Here is a 15,438-nt window from a genome sequence, read left to right as displayed (position 1 = left end):
ACACAGCTAAAACTCTAATCCATGCTCTCATTATCTCCTGCATTGATTATTGTAATAGTCTCCTGACCGGTCTTCCCAAACATAGGCTCTCACCACTACAATCCATTTTGAATGCAGCTGCGAGGCTATCTTCCTCGCTAGACGTTCATCGTCTGCAGATCCGCTCTGTCAGTCCCTCCATTGGTTACCGGTATTCTACCATATTAAATATAAAATACTTTTACTGACATATAAGGCTATTAACCAAACTGCACCAACATACATCTCTTCACTCATCTCAAAATATCTCCCTACCCGACCTCTCCGCTCTGCACAAGATCTGCATCTCTCATCCACACGCATTACTTGCTCACACTCAAAATTACAGGACTTTATCCGGGCTTCACCCACTCTGTGGAATGCCCTCCCACGCACAGTAAGACTCGCCTCTAGTCTCCAAACCTTTTAAACGCTCCCTGAAAACTGACCTCTTCAGACAAGCCTATCAAATTCCAGACCCACCCACATAACCTTCAGTGCTTCCCTATCTAATTACATCCTCTCTGTACAATATACATAACATCACATATCTTGTTGCTGGAGCCCGGTGGGTGCTGCTGTGAGCGGCGGCTGTGATACATCCTCCGGCGCTGCTCTCCCCTGTTTGCCCACGGCTCTCCCCCGTCTCTGCTCCTGATTGGCTGGCGGTCCGCACCATTTTTCAAATGGCCGCATGGCGGAGACGTCAACTCAGCGTCGGGACTTCATCACTATCACTATGTTCTGTACCCTAGGGAACTAAGTGCGTCTGGGTCATTTATACAGTGTGTCACAGTATTTACCCATTACCTGTATTCTTCTGTGTACTCAGTCACATAATACCGGATTTATTCGCAGGTGTTGTGTACTGTGTATTCAGTCACATACTAACAGATTTATTCACGGGTATTGTACTCTGTCCGGCTTTATCGTACTAAGCCGCTCTGTTGTTGCATTTGTGTACAGTGTCTAACAAGAAGGACAGTTAGTCTGTGGATGCTCCTACATCATGCAGAGCATGTGCCAAAGATTTATCAGAGGGGGAAGTTTTGTATGATGGTCTGTGTACTGTGTGTCATACAGCTCCCTGACAGTCTGCTCCTGGGCTGCATTCACAAAATTACCAGATACTCTTGTGGAACGCCTTATGCCCCCTATGGGACCACTTGTGCCACTACAGCCATAAATTGTCCCTATGGTTAATCCACCTTGGGCGGAAAATTTGTCTAACCAGTTGCAGCAATTAAATCAATCCTTGGTCAGGCAAAAATCTATCACAGGACACTTCCATGTCTCTGAGTCATCTAAGTGGGCTGCTTCCTCCTCACAATCCACAAATCTCTCAGATGTTTCATCTGAAGAGGAGGGGGAGCATACTGTCCTGTCAGACACTGAATCGGGTGTTTCTGACGAGGATCCTCCATTGCAAATTGATGTCCCTGCCCTAGTGGTTCCTATTAAGCAGATCCTACAAATCACTGATGATGAGGATTCCACTACTGTGGCTAAGAAAACTGAAATGTTAAATGGCAGAAGGTGGTTAAAAATCTGTTACCCCATTCTGACCATTTTGTGGACATCCGGCAGGAACCCTGGTCTAATCCAGGGAAGAAATTCCCTCTGTCTAAACACGCCTTGGCTCACTATCCTCTCCCTGCAGAGTTTATATAACAAGTGGGAAAATTTACCACCGGTGGATTCTCATGTCACCCGCCTAGTGGTGTCATCAACTCTGCCTGTCACCACTGTCACTTCACTGAAGGAACTGACACATAAGCCTGTGGAGGGATGCCTGAAATCTATTTTCTCCCTTACAGGTGCTGTACAGTACATAGACCCACTATTGCAGCCTCTTGGGCTGCAAAAGGTATTGAAGCATGGGTTCAGGCATTAGAGCTTCCCGAGGTTATGTCAGACAATACCTGTCTCACATTACCACCACCACCTATTACATTCAGGAGGCATCCTCTGAGGCGTGTGTGTTGGCAGCCAAGGCGTCGCCTACGTCTGTCCTGGCTCGCCGTATTCTGTGATTGAGGTCATGATAGGTGGACCCAGACTCAAAAAAGACCTTGGAGGTACTCCCCTTTAAGGGGGACATTTTATTTGGGGAAGACCTTAATAAAATTGTGTCTGAATTGGCGGCTGCTAAGACTGCTTTTCTCCCAAATACTAATCCTTCTGCACAGAAGGCTAAAGGTACAGCTTTTCGTTCCTTTCGGCATCAAGGTAAAGCAAAAGGTCAGGCATACCCGAGACAATCTCATGCTCCCAAGACCACTAAGCCCAAGGCAAAGCAGTCCTGGGCGGCCCGTCAGCCTGCCTCAAAACAAGACAAGCCTGCCGCATGACGGGGTTGGCCTCCCCCTGGGGGACCCCAGGGTGGGAGGCCGACTTCTGCAGTTCAACCAGGTCTGGTTAAAGACCACTTAAGCCGCATGGGTATGGGAAGTTGCCTCTCACGGGTACGCAGTCTCCTTCAAGAGACGTCCACCTCGTCCGTTTTGCACCACGGTTATCCCTTCAGATTCGTTAAACGCGCAAGCTCTGCAAAATGTTGTGAGTTCCCTCCTGAATACAGGAATGGTAGTGCCTGTACTTCTGTCCCACAGGGGCAGAGGTTACTACTCGACCCTGTTTCTAGTTCCGAAACCCAATGGGTCTTTCTGGCCTATACTCAGCCTCAGATCACTGAACAAGTTTGTGAGAGTGTCCAAGTTCCGTATGGAAATGCTGCGCTCAGTTGTACTGGTTATGGAAGCCGGAGACTATATGGTATCCCTGGATATACAGGATGCGTACCTGAATATACCTATTGCCATGTCGCATCAGCAGTATCTCTGATTTGTCCTCCAAAGAGCGGCCTTTGGATGTGGTAAGGGCTCTCCGTATATATGTGGAGAGGACTGCCTCTATCAGGAGGTCAGATACCATTTTTGTCCTGTTTGGTTTCCACAAACGTGGCTGTCCTGCGAATAAGCAAACCTTGGTCAGATGGATAAGAATGCTGATTGCACAAGCTTATGGGCAGGCTGGATTTCCAGCTCCTGCTGCTATTAAAGCCCATTCTACTCTGTCTGTTGGACCTTCTTGGGCGGCCCGCTGAGGCACGTCGCAAAACAATTGTGCAAGGCGGCTACTTGGTGCTTAGTGAAAAAGTTCATTAGGTTCTATACCTTTGATACTTCCGCCTCCCAGGATGCTTCCTTTGGATGCCGGGTTCTCATACCCGCTAAGGCGTGTCCCCTCCCTTGATGAACTGCTTTAGGACATCCCCGATGTTTCCCTGTGGAACCCAATGTACCCTGCTGCAGAAAAGGAGAGTTATGGTAGACTTACCATGGTTAACTCTCTTTCTGCGAGGTACATTGGGTTCCACAGGGCGCCCACCCTGACGCACCTAGCTTCTATGGGTTTGTATGGCATTAGCCGCTGGTCCCTTCTCCTGACGTGAGAATGTGGTTCTATATGACTAACATCTGCCTTCTCTCTTGCCTGCTCCTGCATTGGACTGGTTAACGAAACTGAGCTTACAGTGCCTGGAGGTGGGGTTATAGAGGACGCCCCAATGCATCCTGGGACAGCCTAAAGCTTTAGCCAGTTGGTGCCTCTGGATCAAGATCCACTCTACACCTCGATGTTTCCTTTTGGAACCCAATGTACATTGCAGAAAGAGAGTTAACCATTGTAAGTCGACCATAATTCTCCTTTTTTACTATTAGCCCAGATCATTGGCTTTGTCTTTTGGCTCCAAAATGAAACCACTCTGTAGTGAACCTATTAAATTGTTTTGGGCAAAGAAATCTCTTCCTTTTTTAGGTACCTGACCCCTGAAACATATGGACAATCTACACTCTTAATATGAGGAAACTCATAAAACAGCACTTTTGGAGGCCTTCAGCTGGCATTATCTTCCTTTCATACCTTAGTTGTGCCAACCTCCTCAAAATGATAAGCTACCGCCTGAGAATCAGTTATGCAAATACTGGCAAATAGAAGCCATTGAGCATGTTTTACTTCATTGCCAGAACTATGATGTGTTCAGTACTGTGCATTGCAGGGGATGACGTTAAAACACCAGCTGTCGGGATACCGGCGTTCAGGAGTCCGATGCTGGAATCCCGACAGCTGGTGAAATACCAATTGTTGGAATCCCGACCACCACCAGGTATGACCATTCGGTTGGTGGGTTTCCCCCATGATTTCTCACTGATTTGAACTGTATCTCTTTAGTACATACCCATAAATCAAAAATATATCTGAATGTTTTGTCAGCCCTTGTCCTTATGCAATCATGGGTGAGGTGAAAAACTGTTTTTAAACACTGGGGCCTTAATAACCACCATTCCTTATTTTTACTCCTACTACATAACCCATAATTATATCATGGTGGAGCCATTTAATCCTGAAAAAATAACAGTATAGTTATCCTGAAATCTTTGGTATTTGTATCTATATACCCGTTTAGTTACTTGCACACTGTGACTGGTCTAATGCCATTGATTCCATGCTCTTCATCCCTAGACCTGGCGACAGGATTATCTCCATACATTAGAAATGGTTGTGCTTTGGCTTTAATTATGCCTCATGTAAGAACTGGCCTTTCTTCCTGGTTAGATGCCTTCCCACACGTATCATGGAAATTATTCTCAAGACTCTTTCTTACTGCTGGTCAGTCCCTACTGCTAGTTCATTCTGGGGGGATGTTACTGAATCTTTTTAATGAAGGCTACCCTTTCTTATCTACGTGGATTTGTCATTGGCATTACAGATACTAGTTCCTCCTTGAATTGTGGCCAGCTGGATGTCTTTCTTCTACTGCATGTGGGATTGTGCAGCTATGACACATTAATGGAGATAGGTACGACTCTATGCTTCCACTCATTTTCTTAATTATGTTCGCATGACCCTGGATTGGGACATGTAGTAGTGAAACCCTTTCTTCGCATTTCCTGTGTTGGGAAAACTCATGCTTTTGGTTTTCTCTGCAGTGGTTCCCAAATGCAACCTACAGTTTTGTATTCAGGAGTGTGCCCCTACTATGGACCTTTTTCTCTCTAAACTCTACTCTGTGTTTCACATGGATTGGGGGGAGGCCACAATGCATAAGGAGATATGTAATAAAATGTTCTTTTGCTGTTTGGTAGAATTTTATAGACTTTCATCCTCTCATACTCCACAGGCAGATTCATCACTGCTTGCACTGCGAAGCTCCTCAGATCCTTCTTTTCCCCCATTCATCATTCTCCCACAGTGCAACATCTCCCCTCCTTTTCTCTTGGTACAGGCTCAAATAGTTTAAAACTTTACTTTTTGATGATAGTGATAGCTTGGATCACACCCAGGACCTCAGCTGCTCTTTCTGGAGTTGTTTGATTCATGAACCTTGTGTTTTTGTTAACTTGTTTATACTGTACATTTCCACTGATACTTTTGTACCCATTGGGGGGTATTCAATTAGTGCCATTTTTACTTTTGTACCCATTGGGGGTATTCAATTAGTGCCGTTTTTTTGACCAGTCTGTTTTCGCCCATGCCGATTCAACAAGAGAGCAGCGTATGTACTTTAGGTGAGTTTTCATCTATGGCATGGCAATTGCAGACAGAGGGGATGATCCGTGCATTTTTCAGCTGTGAAGCAAACCTATAACCTAATTAACATTTTCGTTAAGCAGAAGGAATATTAAGGAAAAAGGTTAAATTGTTCATTCATTTGTGTACTTCTAATATATACTGTATTTCTAATTGCTAATTGTTTTTCTTCACTTTGTACTCCAGGTTAAAGACATCCAAAAAAGACCTTTATCTCAGTGTTTGTCTACAATTATGTCCCCGTTATTTGCTGAGGTATGTACAGTAGTCAATTTATTGTTGTGTGTTGTCAATCTCAGCAATATCAATACACTTTACTTATATAGACTACAGTATGTTGGTATCTTGTCTTTAAATGCTTCTTATATCCTTTCTTTTGTGGAGCGTATGTAGAGGGGTAGATAAGATATTAGTGTCACATAATGAGCTGTGTGATAGTGGGCATTATAGGTTGTGGCTGAAAATAGCTCTTCTGTTATAGACCAGAAACATTTTCCACATTCAGATGAGGTTGGAGATGTGTCCTGTGCTGCAAAGTACCGATTTTCCGTACTGTGCACATGCGCAGGACCCATTCTGTGTGTGCGTGACTGGTTCCTATGACACAGGACAGCAGCAGACTGTCAGTGATTGACAGTCTGCTGCCGTCTGGGGGCGGGGAGGAGGCGGCGACTGCCTCTGCTTGGGGAAACGTAGGCGAGTCTCCGCCATTTTAGAGGAAGGAAGAGGCCAAGAATCTGTTTTTGGACAGACATTTCCTGGCCTCTGCAACGGACGGCTTGCACTGCATCATGGGTGCGGCAAGCTGACCGATGGCAAGTCAGTGATCCGATGTTGTGTCCTAGGATGCAGGTTGGATCACTACTGCAGTAGAAGGCATCTGCTTGTAGTAGCCGCCTCCTGCTGCATCACTATACAGTGCTTCTGCTTCTAGCACCTCCAACCACATCTGAATCAGGCCCAATAACATGCTTTGCCCTTCTTCACCATGACACATCACACAGACTGAACATATTCCATGGTGGCTATGATCAGCAGAACTGGTTAAGGCAAGGCATTGAAACTTAGACATTTGTGGAATTGTATGAGAACAGAACTAAAAAGATTCATGTTTCAAAATGTCTATGAACTTTGCACATAATTCAGGCTTGTAATTTAATTGAAAACTGTAAACCTAGTTTGCTCAACCAATAATCATCCTGGAACCAGGTTTATCCTGCAAAATCTGGAATACCACAGGATGGTCCAACATCATTTTAAAAAGGAAATGAGTAAGGAAATATTTATCCAGTGTCTAACTTCAAGATGGCCAACATACTGGTGACATACCCTAAAAATGTTTCCCCTCTCCCATATCATATGTGTAGACACTGGATTAATATTTCCTTACTCATTTCTTTTTTTTATAATGGTGTTTCCACACTTATGTTTTATTTTTTATTACCTGTTTTATTTTTATTTTCATTGAGAAAACTAAGGCCCTTTATAAAGTGTAGAAATGAAGATAAGCAGTACAGAGTGCACATATTGCCTCAGGTGCTATTTCACCTCATATGATTAAAGTGTAGAAGAAAAGGTGCAGTCTCTGTCCTGGAAACGGTGGGAGATAGAGAGACATGTTGTATACCTACTGTATCTCTTCTGGCTTGGTGCAACATTATTAACTGTGTCCTTTTTCTCTTGTCATCAGTTGAAAGAGAGGAGTCAGTCATGTGGTGGCAATGTAGGCTCTATAGAAGAACTAAGAGAGGCCATTTATTTAGCTGAAGAGGCCTGTCCAGGCATCTCTGACTCGATGGTGTCACAGCTTCTTATGCGGCTTCAAAGGTACAAATTCATTCAGAATCATTCATGCAAGCTTCAGCATTACTGTGAGAGTTCCTTCTGTCACTGTATTAGAACCTCTGGGCATTTCTTCCTCGACATCCTAAACATTATTAATAATGTGTGTCAGAAGAATTGAGACACCTAATTGTATGACTGCTACACTGCCAATCAGATATAATCTTGTCTGTTCAGCTCAGTTTCCATGAATAGATACCTAAGCAGTTATAAATACAGCTGTAGTCTTGTTGGGTACTTTTTAGGTAAAGGTGATAGTCACAGGGGAGTTTTTGCACAATTAGGGAGGCCAATCCCTTGCCGTTTTTTCAATCCTGGGTATCGGGATTGAAAAAAAATCTCAATCCCGGGATTGAATTGTACTTCAATTTATGTAAATGGGGGACGGGGCAGTGGGGGTTAAATTTCAAGTTCAGAATAAAAAAAATTAAAAAACCTGCTCACTACGAGGAGAGTAGTCCTGAGGTCCAGGCAGGCAGACCTCCGCTCTCCTTGTGTGCCGACTGTGTGGTACCCCACTAGGGAACTACATGTGCCTGTACATTATTAATATTTATTATAATAATATGAAAATGTATGGTGTGCCCTGTATTGTATGTTTTATTTACATTAGTGACAGTGGGGTATATTCCCAGCCATGCTGCAGCTACACTATTCATTGGTGGCAGTGGACCATTAGGGTCAAAAACACATACGGTGTTCACCGATGGCATGGAGTAGTGTAGAGACTTCAGAGGGAACTCCGGTGTCAGCCCCGGCTGTGAGGAAGGAGAGTCTCTTACTATCCGCTTGAGAAGAGACACTTCCCTCGCATTTAGGGCGGCTTCCAGCGCGAGTGACGGTGGTGGGCGGCTCCCAGCATGAAAGCTACAGCAGTTGAAAAGGTGGACGGGCTTGGGGCTGCGCAGCATGACTTCTGAAGTCACACGCAGCCACATAGCCTGCCCGGGTGGAGAGATGCCGGGGATAGGGAAGCGGGGAACTGTGCATACGCACTGATCCTGTAAATCCTGGGATTGGAAGTGACAATCCCGGTATTTAGATCCAGTCATGTTTGGCCAAGAATCCCAGGATCCTGATGATCCCGATCCCTGGATTGGCCTCGTTACTCGCAAAGTAATACTAAGCAAGAGAGATGAGGTGTAATATAGAAATGTATTCTTAATTGGAGAGAACCTTCTAACCTACAGTTACAGTGATAACTGCAAAATAAATTGCCCTCCACTATAATGGCATAAATAAACATTACAATTTGCAAGCTTATATACAGTACCCGCATACATAAAGAACACATGTATACACTCACAGGTCACTCTGTTGGGTACTTGTTATTGCTAATATCTAATAAGTCACTCATGTGGCAGCAACTTGATACATAAAAACATGCTGATCTGTAGAGACGTTCCGGCCTTAGGGGGCTATTTACTAAGCCTTGGAGAGAAATAAAGTGGACAGAGATAAAGTACCCAATCAGTTACTAACTGCCATATTACAGGATCTGGTTGGTTGGGACTTTATCTCAGTCCACTCTATCTCTCTCCAAGGCTTAGTACATAGGCCCCTGTGAATTGCATGCATGGATGCAATTTCAGCGAGTTGGCATGTATCTTTAATACTTTGACTTGGTGATCAGTATTTGTGAAGAACCTGAACCTATGGCTACATCCTGCTTTGTGCCAGTGGTTCAGGCTGCTGGTAGTGGTGCAATGGGGTGGGTAATGTCTCCTTGGCACACATTAGGTCTCTTTATACCAGTTGAGCATTGTTTAAATGCCACAGCCTTCTTGATGACCTTGTGCATCTTTTTATGTCCAGAAGCTAATCAAAAAATACCCTATAGTGGCTACTTCATTCAGGATAACACTGTGTAACAAAGCCCCATCTTCTCAAGCTGCTTCCACAAACATGACAATGACTTCAGTGTACCCCACTAACATCCAAAGTCGCCGGATCTCATCCATTAGAGCACTTTTCATATATGATGCAAGATTCCCAGAATGAGTAATTATTCCTCTGATATACAGCTATATACACACTTACACCTAGACAAGACAGGAAAGAATGTGACGCCATGGCAGAATCTAATTTATACAATGGTATAATTTATACAGTGGTGTATGGACGTTATACATGTGTATGAGGAATAGGTTGTACACAAGTTAACACCTGCTCCATGTGGATGACAAAGTTTTTGTCTTATACTATGTTATAACATTTCAATGAATCATCCCTAAAATGTATTTCAGTGTAAAGTGGGCCATACATCTAACGGGCGATTCTCCGATGCCAATGAGAAATCTGATTCACTGACCGGCGTACTCTGATGATCGGCAAAATCCAGCATGTTCAAAATCCTGACTCACCGATTCGGATCATTTGAGATGGAATTGGCAAATCGAAATTGTCCAGTGTGTTGGATTTTGCCAGTCACCTGACCCAGGCATTGGCAGAACAGGGAATTGCCCTAATAGATGCCTAATGTATTAGCCCCTTAGCTTGAATTCTCTCTCGCATTTCATTTATATTAGCTTTATGTAAATATTTATCATGCTGTAATTTTAGTGACGCCAGATCTTACGGAGCGAGTCACAGTGATTTCTCTCTTTCTCTGATTTCAGATACTCCGTTAATGGAAAAGACTCTTCAGCACACTGAACTTTATTTCCTTATAAGACAGTGACTCTTTCCATTCTTTCTCTTCACCGGGACTTCCTCTGTAGAGCCACAGAATGTGGACATAGCTTTAAGTATCAGTGACTGCGCTGAGCACACCTAATGAGAAGCTAGAGCTTTTATGGTTTTATTTTATTTTTTGTAATCCTAGTGCAAATATGGAAAACAAACCAGACGTATAAGTACTGTGATAAGACAAATGAAGATATAGTGAATCCTCAGGTATCTTGCTCTAAGCAGGCAGCTCCTCTGGAAGGTGGAACAAAAGCTGCATTGGATTTTGTGTACAGAAATGTATGTATATAGCATCATTTTTATGAAAATTCCTTGACCATGCCCATGGCATTCCCTGTGTGCCAACAGGAGAGTGTGGCTGTAGATAATGTTATTGGAATCAATATTTAAAAGGCCATAATACTTAAGATTTTACCCTTCAGTTACCTGTATGTTTTAAATGATTTGGCTGGTTCATTTGTTTTCTGTTTGTAATATGTTACTCTGAGATAAATGTTACATGAGGCCAATAGTTTTGCAACACATTTTACAGCGTAAAACTACAGTATTTGTATTAAGAAATGTCTTCTGAAACTCTTCCCACCTTTGATTGTACGCTATAAAAAGGCTGAAGTTAGGTTATACTGCGTTTTCATTATGTTTTTAATTTATCATTCTGATTCTTCTAGATATATAATAGGACAGTGAAGACAGCACTAGACTTAGGTATGGATAGTGCTGGATTGGGATGCAAAACCAGCCCGGGAAATTTATGGAAGCAGCCCTAATGGGGGGATGGTCTGCTGAGGGGATCTCTCCTCATAGGACGCGATTGTACACAGTTGCATCCTTCTATGCACCTTTTGCTGCGGTTGTGTCTGAGACCAGGAGCAGATTGGGAACTAAAAGTGGCTCTGTGAATTTTTTGTAGAAGTGGCAGAATGAATGGGGACAATGCAGTGTACTGAGTGTGGTGGGCTGCCTGTCATGTGGGGGGTGGGGCCACATGACAACACACAAAACAGGCCCCACAGACACGTCAGCCTACCAGGATTCTTCCTGGTGACCCCTATGGCCAATCCGCCCCTGGTTATGGAACTGAAATCTGCAAGCACGATGTAACTGATGTGATACTAACACCAATGTACAGTATGTATTGTAGTAATGAGTTCGACTCTTCCCAGCCTCTTATTCATCATATTTAGTAATTTCACAGCAAGAGATTACTCCAAAGTGCAGAAGGTACCAAACTGCAGATATTCGGTAAGATGTCTTTTTCACACATCACCTTGTTTTGTTTTTGTCACAATTTAATTATCTGCAGTTAAACTGAGTGCCTCATTCTGCAGCAGGTTTGTAAAAAAAAAAAAAAAAAAAAGCAATATACTTTTCTCATTACCCTTTGACGTTCGCACTAAAATACTGTGGACGCTACAGTAAATATGCATATGGCTGTTAGTGATCAGCAAGCAGCTTATCATGCTACATTCAGTGTTCCATAATACAACTTATAAGGACATTTATGCTGGACATATTTCCTAGCTACAATTGGACAATGGATTTTCCCTGTATAAGCCATGTTACAGTGTACTAGTGATCTCATTCTGCTATTACCTTGCCCCATGTTATAGTCTGCAAGTTGTGGACGGCTGCTAGATTTAAAGCAGCAATTTTTTTTGAGGCAGAAATAACCCTTTTTCTTTACCTTAAAAATAAAAAGTTGCTGCGTTAAATTTAGAGGCTGTATAACCAAAATCTCTCCGCTGTCCACAACACGCAGGATATTACATTGGGGCCCCTATATTTAATGCCTGCACAAATGCATGTAAGCACATCTATGGCCCCTTTTGAAGTCACTATAATTAAATAGTGGTCAGTACCACTCTGTACTGTGTGTGAAAGCAGGATAAGAGCAGAGTTTCTCCTAATAGTAACAACCTCCGCACCAGGCAACTGCAAAGAAAACGTAACCATTGGTCATTTATGAAAACTGGTGCAAAAGAAAAAGGCGCTGTAAGTTATAACAACCACAATTTGTGTATAGCGTTTATTGGTTATTGTGCATTACTTCAGAGCACCCAGTTTTACAAAATACCCCATCAATGCTTTTTAAGTGGATTTAAAACTGGTAAAGGGTAGATACACATTTATGGGTTAAATGTGCAAAATGCATTCACACAGTCTAAAACCATCGAACCCCTGCTGCACAGTGCATCTGTGGGCAGCTGGCTGTACGCAGTCATCTGTTTCCAGCCAGCACATCACAAACCCAACGTCCAGAGTGTGGAATGATTAGTATGAATAACATTTCACACTACTTTGCTCAGTCAGTGTTTCTGATAGATCTGCCTATAGACACAACACTGCATACGTCCTGTCCCCTGCACATAGATCATGTAATACAGTAACTCCATCTAATAAACACCCATGAAGAAGATAAGGGAATAGTTACACATTCTACTCCTACAATACTTTTTAGTCTGCTTGGTAAAAATGTTCTTTTACCATTTCATCAGTTTATATTTGCTGGCCGCTGTTGTTTTTCCTTTGAAAAGCCTCTGATCAATGTTTGCTTTTACTTGCTGAACAGTGTGGCAGCTTCCAAACACAATTTCTTTTCAACTATGCATATCACGTCTGCAAAATGACTTTTGCCCATATATTTAATTTAATTTATGTAAAATAAATAATTGAAAAAGTTACATGTATTTAAAAGTTTATTTAACTATACTGGAATATATTTTGTATTAATCTGGTAAGAAAAGAATTGGTTTGTCTTCTCTTGGTCAACAGTGTAAATGTGGAGTTGTCCCACTTTCTAGATAACCTCCACTTCATATTTAAATGTTTTGTTGTTTTCTCTTTCCAGACAACTTTGTGTACTTTTGAAAGATCTTCTGTCTTTTGTTTTCTGTCTTATTGTTTTAGTCTCTTCATATGAAGAGAAGTTTCTGAGATCATGGTGTCTGCCCCCCCCTCCCCCTCCATCTGCTGTCATCTGGGAATTAAGGCTACACATTGGTAGCAAACAAACTTATTTTTAAGCACTGAAGTTTATCTTGGAAAATATTGATTATTAAATATTATTTCTTCTCTAAACTAGTTTCTTGGTCATTAATCTATGCATTTAGGATTTGCAACATCTTTATAGAAGGTAGGTAAAACCTTACACTAGGAATATTGGAAAGTGTATTACCTGAAAGTGTAATTAAATTGATGATCTTGATGATTTGCATTCTTTAGAAATCCTTAAAGTTGTGATTAACAAAATGAGGTATTTATATAACAGTGGTTCCCAACGTCAGTCCTCAAAGCCCCCCATGTTATGTTTTGAGGATTTCTGTCTGTGGAAGCAGGTGGGATAATTATTGACCCTGCAACATACTGAAGCTGCACTCACCTGTGCATGACTAAAGACATCCACCACACATGACCTGTTGGGGTATTTGAGGACTGGACTTTGGAACCACTGGTGTAAAATATGTAAGTTCCTTCACTTCTGGTGAGTAGACTCAAACTGGTCATACATTAGACCAACTTTCGCCCAACTAGTTGGATGCTTGGAATGAAAATCTGGTAATTCATGGGAGCCAATGACAATCAGCAGTTTCCTTCCAAACATGGAAAACAGACACTGCACAAGTAGAATGAGCCCAAAAATAAGGCAGAACAGGCTTATTCAAGAAAGATAAGCAGCAGTAATCTAGCAGACAATGGAAGCCTTGGCGATCGGCCAACCCCTCTTAGGGGCATCAATCAAGACCAATATGGAATCAGTCTGTCGAGGAGAAGCCATATGGTCAGTGTAGATAAGCACCTCATGGACCACAACCAAAACACTCGGACTCAAAGAAGATGAGTCAGTCGAAACTTTAGGCACCGGAAAATCTGGGAGTATTATATCCCGGTTGTGATAGAACTTTAAAACCATCTTCGGGAGAAAAGGTTTAGTGAAAAACTACCTGGTCAGGATGAAAAGCTTGGAGACCTCGTGAGCAGATGTAATGGTCAGGAGAAACATGACCTTCAAAGTGGCGTACCATGCGCTCTCTTTAAACCGAGACGCTCATGGATCACACAGGTTCTGTGGCTGATTAAAACCAGGTGAAAATGTAGGCTTAAAGTCAGTTAGCCACAGAACCTAATTCATGAGTGTCCTGGTTGAAAGGGATAGTATGGTACGCCTATGTATATATATATTTATAAAATAACTATAATTAATACAGGCTATTAAACATGGGCAGCACACTGACTGTAGTAAGGGTAGTGAGCACAATATACTGTATGCAGAGTCCAGTGATGCAACAGATTCAGCCTCACAAACAAGTAAATAACAGCCTGACACAGTGGGGTTAGCAACCTAAACAGCTCCTAATCCCTGACTGACCACTACACACTGTCCGCCATAACCGCCTGCAACCTAGGAGCCAAAACCCGACAAAACAGGTCCCTCAGTGTCTGCTGTACACTTACTGTATAGTCTGCCTCCCTTCCCCTCTTCTGTTTCCCCATTGCAGCTTACTTCTGCTCCTTCACAGGCTCTCTACCCCACCACTCAACCCTGCTCTCTCCCTCCTTTGCCTGTCACCTCACCTCTTCTCCACCACTATCATACAGCACTCCCTCCCTGCCTCACTCCTGCAGTCTCCCTTCCTAGCCAAGGTCCCAACACCATCGTTACGCCCTCTTTATCCCTTCCTTCCAAATGAATCTTACCTTAACGCTACAGCAGTCCTGATAATCTCATTCACATCTCTCCAACAAACTCCTACCCCCTATCCTGTGACCTCTGGAATGCCAGATCTGTTTGCAACAAACTGGCCCCCACTCATGTCCTTTTCATTTCCAACTCCCTGCAGCTCCTGGCCATTACCTGGATTACTCCCTATGACACCACTTCTCCTGCTGCTCTCTCTGCTGGGGGCCTCACATTCTCATACACACCCCGCCCGGGGGTCGCCATGGGGGTGGTGTTGGAATCCTTTTACCCTCTAGCTACACATACCAACTTATACCTTCAGAACCGTCCCTTACATTCTCTACATTTGAGGTCCATGCGATACCAACCTACTAATCCTCGAGTTGCTTTAATTTACTGTCCACCTGGCATTTCCTCCAAATTCCTCGACAACTTTTCTTCCTGGCTACCTCACTTCCTCTCTTCTGACATTCCCTCTATTATCCTAGGTGACTTCAACATCCCTATCAATAACCCCACAAAATCACCTTTCCTCTAAACTCCTTAATCTGACCTCTTCACTTGGTCTCTCCCAGTGGACCACCTCACCCTCCCATGTGAACGGGAGCTCACTGGATCTG

General features: G+C 43.1%; 1 protein-coding gene across 2 annotated transcripts in view; it reads left to right on the top strand.

Annotated features, from left to right (window-relative positions):
- Positions 1-13,218, top strand: part of STK24 (serine/threonine kinase 24) — a 160,571-nt gene extending 147,353 nt beyond the window's left edge. For both annotated transcript variants that reach the window (XM_063953064.1, XM_063953063.1), the window contains exons 9-11: positions 5,797-5,865; positions 7,301-7,437; positions 10,071-13,218. In XM_063953064.1, coding sequence (XP_063809134.1) covers positions 5,797-5,865; positions 7,301-7,437; positions 10,071-10,107 — 243 coding nt within the window. In that variant the 3' untranslated portion in view covers positions 10,108-13,218. The remainder of the gene's footprint in view (positions 1-5,796; positions 5,866-7,300; positions 7,438-10,070) is intronic.
- The last annotated feature ends 2,220 nt before the right edge of the window (positions 13,219-15,438 follow it).

Source organism: Pseudophryne corroboree, chromosome 2, assembly GCF_028390025.1.
Source record: "Pseudophryne corroboree isolate aPseCor3 chromosome 2, aPseCor3.hap2, whole genome shotgun sequence".
Classification (NCBI taxonomy): Eukaryota; Metazoa; Chordata; class Amphibia; order Anura; family Myobatrachidae; genus Pseudophryne; species Pseudophryne corroboree.
Note: the sequence above shows the minus strand (reverse complement) of the source record. Positions and strands in the feature narration are given on the sequence as shown.